General features: G+C 32.5%; 1 protein-coding gene across 1 annotated transcript in view; it reads right to left on the minus strand.

Moving 5' to 3' along the window:
• nAChRalpha4 (nicotinic acetylcholine receptor alpha4) overlaps positions 1 to 10097 on the minus strand; it is a 113619-nt gene extending 103522 nt beyond the window's left edge. Inside the window, exons 1-3 of the mRNA XM_017905172.1 lie at positions 10074 to 10097; positions 8211 to 8326; positions 6260 to 6428 (exon numbers count right to left, since the gene is read on the minus strand). Coding sequence (XP_017760661.1) covers positions 6260 to 6428; positions 8211 to 8326; positions 10074 to 10097 — 309 coding nt within the window. The remainder of the gene's footprint in view (positions 1 to 6259; positions 6429 to 8210; positions 8327 to 10073) is intronic.
• Positions 10098 to 11182: the final 1085 nt, after the last annotated feature.

The following is an 11182-nucleotide window of genomic DNA, read 5'->3' on the forward strand; positions in this document are numbered from 1 at the left end:
GGGGGGGGGGGGAGAGGGTTGAAGGTGGCAGGCAAAGGCGTAAGAGCCGATGGAGAGCAAGAGGTCGTGGTGGAAATGAAAAATAGTCCACGTCGTCGAGCCAAAAGTAACTACTGGCTTCTACCTACAGATAAGGGAAAATAACGAGGCCGACAGCCGCGTGGAAGAGAACTAATTCGGCGCATATTTCACACACGTCCGCTTTACCGACGCTAAGTATAGGTAAGCACGCCCGTTCCCGGGGATAAAGGAATTAATTGCATTGCCCCGGTTCCCATCCGTCTTTTTCTTTTCACCCGCAACTTTTTACCCCAGGGCGCGATGCCGGTCGATCTGCTTCTCACCGCTTCGTCTGCTCGCCGTGTGACTGGCATCTGCCAATTCAGCTCGATATTTTTCCTCTGTGTTTACGCGCCGGCTTTCGGCTGTTGATGTTTCGCTTCGGGGGAAATCAAAGACCCCGTTTCCCTGTCTTACGTCGAATAAATACAAATCACGGAAGAAAGGGGCTTCTCCTAGTTGCTATGTATTTAAAGCACGCGTTTTCTAGCAGCTATCAAGTTTTAGTAATGGGATACAGCGTGGGTCACTTAACACTTTCATTTCGATCCCATTCAATTTTAGTAAATTAATTTTTCCTCATTTTGGTAATATATGTAGGATCGGATCTTGGATGAATCGACTTAAAATAGCATTGTTAGCTTCTTAATACTTCGACTGCCACGTTGGTCATATATGGCGCCACGGTGGTCATTGGTGACCGAAGCGCTTGAGCTACTTGTAAAACTACAATTGTGAAACTTGAATGAAAATTGATAGTTAGTGCATTTTGAATATAATCGCTAATTAGAAGATACTTTGAAATAAAAAGTGCCCCATTGAGCAATTAAAAATTTTTATTAGAACGTCGATCGAAAAAATATTAAAATAAATCTTGCATCTATCGGGGTACACCCCCGTGGCGTCCTGAGCGAAACATGTGATTTCGGCGTGGCAGTCAAAGAGTTAATAAAATAAAATAAGCTTATAAATAGAATGATGGCGGCTAGCTATGAAACAAGTGAGATTCACTATGAGTATGCCCTTCTAATCTTCCTTAAACTGACTCTTATAAACACTCTTATAAACTGACTTTAGACTTTAACACACTGTCTTTGACTAAAAACTTTTAGACTTTGGACATTCTTCGACTGACTTACGGACTGTCTTAGACTGAACTGTTAGACTAACTTGGACTTCTTACATACTTTGACTCGCCTGCGTCCTTGCACCCTTATTTAAACCATTCATTCTGTCCTTTTTCACACTCAGGCTTTCCTTCCCAATCATTCCCCTTTCCCCGCAACCACGGCGGACCAAGTACTTCAAACACATGCCGCACTCATAAGCTAACTTCCATTCATCTATCGCACTCAACTCTGTCATACACATCCATTCGATTCTCTTGCGCGCATTTACCTTTGTTCTAAGTTCAAACACTCCCGACACTCCTTCAAGGCTATACTCATTTCAATCCTACATATATTTAGGATAAATCAAGAGTGACTATCTTCTGGATAAAATAATTGCAGTGATTATATTTATTATTAAAATAAGATTATATTAAGAAATCGGTTGGTTGAACAGTGATGAGTATATGCGTATATATGAAAAGAAAAATAACTCTATACGACTCACCTAACGACTTCCTCTGACCTCTCGCTATCGAGCACAACACCACACTGCCGTCTCGAAAGGATCGTTCCTCGCGTTCTCAAATTTTTCTTAACCCCCTCTCACCTCTACGATCGTCGAAAATATTGCAGACCCTTCGGTGGACTGTCTGTTGATCAACGTTCTTCCCGATGGGACTGGCTTTCGTCTTATCTACTCTCCTTCGCTTCTTTTCTATTTTATGGCACGTTTCCGTTTAAGGTCCTTAAGGTTACGATACTATATAATTTTTTATCGTTTTTCCAATAACTAAATAATCGGAAATGATCGAGGTCACGTTACTTGGAACATTCTGTACATATAAGGTTTCGGAAAAATTTTGAAATAGGAAGATGTTGGAATTAATAGTAATAGTTCAGACGACTCTTCAAAATTTTTAGTTTGGGGTTACTTGCGTATATGTATAGAGCATAATGAGTTTGCGGACCGATTTTTCTGTGGGTGGAAAATCAATTTGAGAGGGTTAAACAGATCCTCGAATTTGAATACTAGACCTATAACGCGTACTTCAGTATAGTAGACATAATTAATATAAATGAAATTGGTACAATGAAAATAAGAAAGAGTACATAATTACGATTCTATTTGAATAAAAATCGATATTAACTTTGCCAACATCAGTTGTATATATTGGAATTAAATAACACTGTATTTTTATCTATATTACTCTAATACTTTATTACTAACAATTTGGTTCTTATTGTACAAACGCTCTCTATTCGCAACTAACGCAACTGACTTAACTAACGAGGACTGAGGACTGAGGACTGACTTATTACCGGTCTATATATATTTATTTATTTAAAAATAAATTAGCAGTGATAGAGTATGTGAGTAATAATAAAGATATGAATTATTACAACTTATCACAATGCTCAACCTACACTTCTGCAGCAACTCTCTTATTACAACTCGCAATTGTTAGCAACTCACAATTAATAGCAACAACAATTATTAACAACAACAACTCTGGCAACTAACTTCGACAACTATCAACTCGACAACTACGCTATTGACAACTCTTCTCGACAACTACGCTATTGACAACCCTGCTCTCCTCGACAACTCTCCACTGACTTAGCAATTCTCTAATCGACAACTTTGCTATTCACAAGCCTCTTTCGATAACTCCTTTAACTCAGAACGTCCTTGTCCTTTTATATTTTTCTTCCCACCATGCACACCCTGCACGCGTTTTCCAATGCCTCCCCAATATGCCCAAATACGGTAGTGCTAAGGGCCATCGCCCAGAGTTTTTTCGACTGACCTGGCCTTTGAATCCTCGACTACTTTTGTAAAGCTATGTATACATGCAGTGGAAAACTTACGAAACTACGATATACACATCGATCTCCCCACTCCAACTACGGAAGCTTGTATCTACTAATTATATACATATAGTAGCCTACAGTATATTGTTTGTAACTGCGAAAATAAATTAAACAAGTCATTTGGAACACTTCAAGTAGTAGTTTCGGTGTTAAGGATTTTGTTGTACTCTAAATATAATTTTTTCGGAATTTTTTTACGATAAGATGAGCGTATACTGAAAACTAAATTGTAGTTATATTTGAGAAAGCATAAAAAGCATTAATACACATAAAACAATTTGCTTTCACGAAATATTACTCTGAAGAGAAGAAATTAATATAGACAACAAAACTGTATAGTGAATAGAATAGAAAATATTTTTATGAATTTTTTACATTATATATTAAAATTAATTACTAATGAATTGCTTAAATTCATTCACATCAGCAAATAACTAAAGATAACTTTACCAAAGAGTTCATAATTTTTATATTAATGTATTTTACATTTTTACTAAGGACTTATTAAGCTTTCTCTAAACAGCAATATATATGCTGCTTTTTACATTCTTAAACATTACAAAGAATAAAATCAGCAGCATAACAACATACAATTCCGAGTATCTAATTCCAAAATAATATCATTTGCATTTAAAGTACAACCCACGAGATGGTTACTGGTACATATAGAACAACGTGTTGCAGAAGGTGCAATGCAGTTTGCATACTCTGGTTACCGTTACAACATTCGTAATATTTAGTTTCCACTTATTTCTGCTACCCTGCAAATATAATATAATATATAGACTATTCTCTCTGTAGTATTTTATGATTTTGTGACTAGCTGCATAATTCCAATTAGTACATGATTGCACTTAATGAATGAGCATCACTGCTATCTACTGGAAAATAAAAGAGCACTCCTTGTTAAAGAACTTCTTTGTCAATTTAATAAAATAGAATATACTACCACTTTATTATTGAATTTTACCTATTAATTAATTACCCCTGAATTTGTTTTCTTATATAAATTCTTTTCTTTCAGTATGGATAAATGTATCACACTCACATGAATTCAGTAGTCCGTATCGTTAACGCGATTCAGTTAATAGATGCTCCTATAAATCATTTATCGAATGAATTTCTTTGATTTATCTCGAGTTCAAAATACGAAAATAATGGCGGCGAGATAACAAGGGCGATCGAAGGTTTCTCTTTTATCGACAAATTCTTCGCTCGACACGAACGAAATTCTGTCCTCTTTCTTTCTCGAACCGTACAAACCAGATCAAATATCAAAACAATCAATTCACAAAGCACCACGTATAAAGCAAGCTCGAAATATGTTTAATCCCAAGGGCGAAGTTTGCCAGTCGAGTTCGAAATTGGTTTATTTGCTTATTACGGCGTACCATGACAAAATATATCAAATTTCCTTAGGAACACTATAGCTTCCAATAATTACTTTTTTAAAATCAACTATCCATCTGTTTGACTTCATATTTACTTCATATTACGGTCTCGCAGTATTTTTCCAAATATTCGTCTTATGTTGGTTCTCGAGTAAGTGAGGTTAGACCGTATGCGAAGATAAAACAGCCGTGAAATCACTATTAGAGATTCATTCGGGACACAGATCCACGCAGATCCACTGCACTCGCGACTTTGGTTCGATAAAACTTGCATTCCACGAAAACACAGTTCCCCAGTAAAACTTTCGCCGGGATGATTAACGACCGCCATAAATTTCAAGTTTCTCCATCGGATTTATATTCGCTGCACTGGTTCATTCGCCGGCGAAGAACGCGGGAAACGGAAGGCTTAGGAAACAAGCAATTACCGATCCCTCTGTCGAGCGTCTACTGAATCGTTTTGTTGCGTCTACTACTAGTCGCCGCGTTTGGGTAGCAGCACATGTCGCTGTGACATTCTCCCGCGACAATCGACGATCGAACATTTTTAGACGGGTTCACAGACGGTTACCGTTCTATAGCGGATAAAGAGATTAATTGCGTTGCGGGAATCACGACCGCTACCGATTTTAATTACCGGCCGATGCGGTTTAAGGGAATAGGCATCGTGATTGGTCATATCTGCGAACGTTTATGTCGATGAAAGACAGACCAGTGCATTTACAGGCAGTGAGTTTTAATTAACGACTGGCTCTTTGACGAAGCCTTCCTTATTGTTCACGAGATTGAAATATTCAGCAAGCGGACGGCAAACGACCGTTTTTGATGAAACCTTTTGCCTTGCCAACTTAAACCTTTGAGTTTTCCAAATGGAGATTCTTTATTCGATGTATAAAGTGCTGTGCTCAGGATACTTTAAAGGGCACGAAAATTAGAACAGATACTGTGTCCTTTTATGCTTCATTCTGTGTCATACATTTTTTGGTTTAAGTAGATTTAAATATTTTAAGTAGAACTGGGTATGCAAATTTTTTAAAACACACTTATAAGTTGCGTGGGCATATATACATGCTTCACAGTTAATATTGAATCGTTTTTTAAATCTTATTTCATTGGATACTTTGTATTTCTATTTGCAAAAGGATCTAACAAGACATTGGTACACATTAGTGAATCTAATTAAATAGTTAATATTTATATTTAGTAAAAATATATAAAAAGTTTTATTTTCCTGGTTTAAAATTTTTTTATTTATATTATATTTAGTTAAAAAATTATTTTAATTAACAATCTGTTTACTTTTTTATTTATTCCTTTTCTTTAAACCAAACTTTGCTAGTATTATTTAAATATGTAATTATTTTAAATTGCATATAAAGAAATGAATAATTTGAAAGAAATTGCAGCTTTAACATATTGTTTGTATTTAATACCAAGACTACCAATTTCATATTGCATACATTGACAATAATAATTAAAGTAACATACTCAAAATAGTTAGGTATATATAATTATGCTTCTTCTACAATATTAATTTTATCAAAAGCAATTGTAAAAATAAAAAATCTAGGAATAATTATTTTTATTTATTTGGTAGTTCTAGTGTTAAATAATTGGATTATATAATATAAGACAAAATATTGAATAAATGAAAATAGAAAGTCTGGTTCAAATGATAAGATATATGAAAATATTTAACACAGGAAATAAGTAATGATTATTATGAATATGAGAACTCAGCACTCACGTTTTCACATTTTCCCTGATATAGTACAGTACAGGATATTTAACATAACATTTTTATTAAAAGAATTGTTTACTTACCTTTTCCCCGCTGTCGCTGGGTAGGTAGAACGTCAGTACCGTAAGAAAGGAAATTCCCATACACGGAATAATTATATTCACAGTGTAGAAAAGTGTCTTTCTTCGCATTGTTATATTAAATGTAATATCCAGGTACGGCTCGTCGCAGCAAGTGTAAAACTTTTCGTTTCTGCACAAAAATGAGAGAAATTACAGATTAGTTTAATTTATGGAAACAGTAAATATGCAACTGTTAATGGAGGACTATTTTTATTAGATTATTTTTTATTGAAAACAGGTAATGAAATTACAGTTTATAGAAAATTAAATTTATATCAGATAAAAATTATTTTAGTTTTAATTAATGCGATTAAATAGGAAAAAATATATATATTTTTTAAATAGAATTTCGGTGCAATAATATCGGCAAATTAAAAAATCTAGTCGACTTATAATATTACAATAATTAATTTAAATTCCACATTTCGGAAATTTCAAATGCTCCTATTTTTTATAAATAGGAACTCATAGATTGTCACATTGAATATTAATGTAGTTATTATAGTAATTAGTATTACACAATATTAGTTCTTCTTATTATTATAATATATATTAATTTATGAAATTGTAATATTAATATCACATTAGTATTATTATCTTAATATTAATGTATTATCACTGATATTGGTGTTAATGACAATAGTATTAAAACGTATTTAATCACACAAAATAAAGAGATACTTGCTTTATTTATTTTCACTTCTTAGTTTTATAATTTTTTTGTTTGCTTTAAGGTAACAATAAAAGAAAAAGGTTTAATTAGGTAAAATACAATGATTAAAAAAGAAAATAATATTCTTTTACGGTTTTCTTGAAAAGGAACTAAAATGGACAGAAATGTAATATTGAAATCTAGTCTGTCATTAATGCTTTTATAGCAGACGGCGATTTTTAGAGCACGATTCTGTCAAATGGCATGCAAGATGTCCATTCTCTCGTCCACGGATCGATTGAAATTCCGGTTGCAATTTAGGACCGTCTGACCATTCCTCTGGCTGTCTGGTCATAGCAATGATATTCCACTTACGTGACAAGTCGTTTAAATATCCATAAAAAGAAAAATCTATTCGACTGAATGTCACGTCTTTCACAAAAAATAATTCATAAAAGTACCAGGCATTGAATTTTCCTTGGGGTCAGATATACTTAATTCCTTTATTTAATTGACAGTGATATTCAATGTTTGACTGAATCTAATAAAGGTAATTAAATTATATTTTTAAACAACATATCTCATACATTCCCTCGAATCCCTTTTTCTGTATGGATGCATTTAAAATTCATTTCTCAAATTTTATTTAATTCCAATTTTAGTTTTTCGATTTCATTTAGCATTCATTTTAATATTTAAGACTTTATCTCGTCTCGACTTTTAATTTTTATAATATTTCTCATTTAATTTCAAATTAATACCTGTTTTAATATTTCCAGATTTAAATTTACATTTTTTAATTTTGTTTAATTCCAGTTCTAGTCGTTTAAGCATATATATCCTTTTTAATTTAACCTCAGTAGACTCTTAATAAATATTCGTACGATTATTTTAATAATTCAGAAACGTACATATTTGCCGTTACAATTCATATTTTATAAAACAGTACAAATAATATGCAACTTAAATTTAGATTAAAAATTCTGTTACCGAGCTATTAACTAAACATTGAAATAAAAACAACTAAAAAAGGAAAAAAAGAACAGAAAATGAAGGCACAAATGAACATTTATACGTGAAATAAAGCATTTTTGAAAATATCGTAGGAAAATATCAACAGCCAATGAAATTTACGAAAGAAATCAAGTATCGTGATAGGATAATTGTGCAGGTAAATATTGAGCTTCGAAAACGTACACATCAAATAGCGAAACAGGTAGAGAAATATTTGGGAAACATTTACGAGTATAGCATGCTCACCGTACTGCAGGTACTTCTAAAATATCCCATTCTACCGACATGTAGAATTCGGAGAGGTCGACTCCTACGTCCACGACATTGCTTCCCAATTTCTCGTCCATATGCCTCAGATCGACCTACTCGAAACAAAAGAATCCTCTGCATTAACACCTTCCCTATCAAGGATTTTACTACATTAGTAATTTTCATGCCCACGTAGTATACTTTCGACAAACGAACCTGCAGCCAGGATGATAACACTTTTCTCCCAGCTTTTTTGCATATCATTGATTCTTCGTAATTTTTTGCCAATAGTATTTTTGGACTATTAATAATCGACAAATTTGCATATTATAAAATATCAAATGATTGTAAGTTGATGTATTTGAATTTATAAGAAAGAAAATCAACGTGCGAATTTTATTATGAAAAATTTTGTCACTTTTGTATAATAAATTTGTTATTCTTCTATGGCTATGAGAGGGTTTAGATGTAAAAATCGTAATTTCGTAAGTAGATATGGAATATGGTAATCTGCCGTCAAAGTAAATATGATTTATTCTTTATTCAAATAGCACGCGGAAAATTTATTTCTGGCGATTTATCGAATTTACACTTTTTATACATCATATGTCTGTCCATATTTAAAAATATGATAAGAAAATTAAAGAACGAATTTCTGTAAATGTCAAATAAATTTTAACCCATAAGAATGACAATAATTTTAATAATTTTTTGACGTAAAATGTCATGTCAATTTTTGAAATGCGATATTACTCAGAAATAAAAATTGGAATGCAAATATAAAATATAACAGATAACAAATTAAAGTTTTATCATAATTAGAAAAATTAAATAAATGATTATAAACACTAACATATTTCAATTACTCGTTTCTAAAATAAGTTTAAAGTTTCACAAGATGTAAATCAAAGAATTTAAATATAAGCATAAATATAAATACAAACATGAAAAAGAAAAATACAGATATAAAATGCAGCAGATAAAAAATAAAAATTCTATCAAGATTCGAGAAATTAAGCAGAAAAATAATTAGGAGTGACAATATATTTTAATTATTTGTTTCTAAAATGAATTCATATTTTTCAAATGCAACAAAAGAGAAAAAGAAAAATCTAAATATAAAGCATAAACACAAATACACGATACAGAGATATAAATATAAACCATACGAAACAAAAGTTCCATTATAATTATCGAACAAAAATGCAAACAGACTTATTCGTTATAACAAGACCACGAACAACGATTACACATCCATTCCTTAGAAATTCAGAATGACAAAAGAAGCTGTACAACTGTTATACCCATAAGCTGGCTTTCAAAATTTATGTAAAATTCGTGACACGAAAGTAGCATTGCAAAAGCAAGTTCGATAGTGAAACGTGCTTTCTCGTGGCAGCAGGTTCATCGTCACGGGCTAAGTACGAACAATAAATTCCGAAATGAAAGATTAAAGTGCATGTCTCGTGATGCACTTAGTGTTCGCAAAAGCGCAACGGGAGCAAAACACTAATAATAGTCTGGATGAAAATGGACCGCTCAATCGTGAAGGCCCAGAAAGAATCTAGAATCAACTATCAGCAGAACGTCCTCTTTAACTATGCCTTCGCTTTCAACTATTGTGCAGCATGACGAACAAACAAAGTCGACACTGAAAAAATCAAACTAATCGCTAAGCAGAATCCTAATTTGGCTGGAGAAACGAATATTATCGCCAGGTTAACTTATGCGTGAATTTCTTTTCTTTTTTCTCTTTTTTCACTACTTTTTTTTTTTTTAAATCCTGACTTATTCATTTCTTAACACCGAGTTTCTCATGTACACTCAACGAACCGGGTTGCCGCGACCAAATGCATATACATCGAAGGCTACGTTAATTTCCATGATTTCTCAGCGTTCGATTTGATCTCTTTTGCGCGAGCTTTTTTTCTCTAAGCGATTTCAAGCGAATGCTTCGAATTTAAAGCGGTAACTTGGATGCACAATACCGTGCAAAATATCTGTTTCATTTGTTTCTTGTTGATGTTCAAGTGAATGTAATAATGATAGAATAAGGAATTAATGTAACTTTGATAAAATAAAATGAATAATTCAGAAAAATTATAGATTTCACATTTTGATATACTTCCTATTTCATATAATCGTGTAATTGAAAATGTAATCTATGGTTTTATTTGTTGTTAAAATCAGAGGAACAAAATTATATTTTATGAACCTAAAATATGCACAAAAGAATTTTAAAATTAAAATTAACAGAGATTGTTGTATTCAATATTACTGTGTATGGAAGAGGTAGAATAAATGGGAATTAATTAAATGAATATTGCTGTAGCAAATAATGTTGCTCTAAAATATTACGACAAATTAGGATAGATGTAGTAAATATCATTTTATGAAGAAAATAAGGGATACTGTAATAGATGTTTTGCATATTATAAAATAGAAATTGGAAATAATAAAAGACATCGTCGTAGAAAAATTAAAAATAGATGGAAAAAAGAAATGTAAAAATATAGTGAAATAAATAATTTAAAACTCCCAGTGGTCAGCCCCAAAATTTGTATAATCCCGGTATAATAATTTTTGCACGGTATTGTTGTTCGCTAACTGTTTAATCTCTTCAACGTTGCACATTCAGAACATATTTGTATGCACGTAAACGGTGCACACAAGCATAACTTCATACATACAAAAGTATCGACAGAGAAATCTTAAGCAACGATAATACACAAGAACGTCGCACAACTAGCGCAATATATATATTAATAATTTGTATGCAGTTGCTTGGCTATCGGCGTTTAATAATTAAATAGAAACGACGACGGTGTGCTTCATTTCGAAAATTGGAAGGAGATTCGGGTTGATGTGTGAAGTGTATTCGTGTATGCGTGTAAATAGAAAATATCCAAGAAAGAAAAGTGGACTGAAGAGATGGTAAATAGTCGTAACAATTACAATACGCATTTCAT

This window comes from Eufriesea mexicana, unplaced genomic scaffold, assembly GCF_001483705.2.
Source record: "Eufriesea mexicana isolate 0111107269 unplaced genomic scaffold, ASM148370v2 scaffold3737, whole genome shotgun sequence".
Taxonomy (NCBI): Eukaryota; Metazoa; Arthropoda; class Insecta; order Hymenoptera; family Apidae; genus Eufriesea; species Eufriesea mexicana.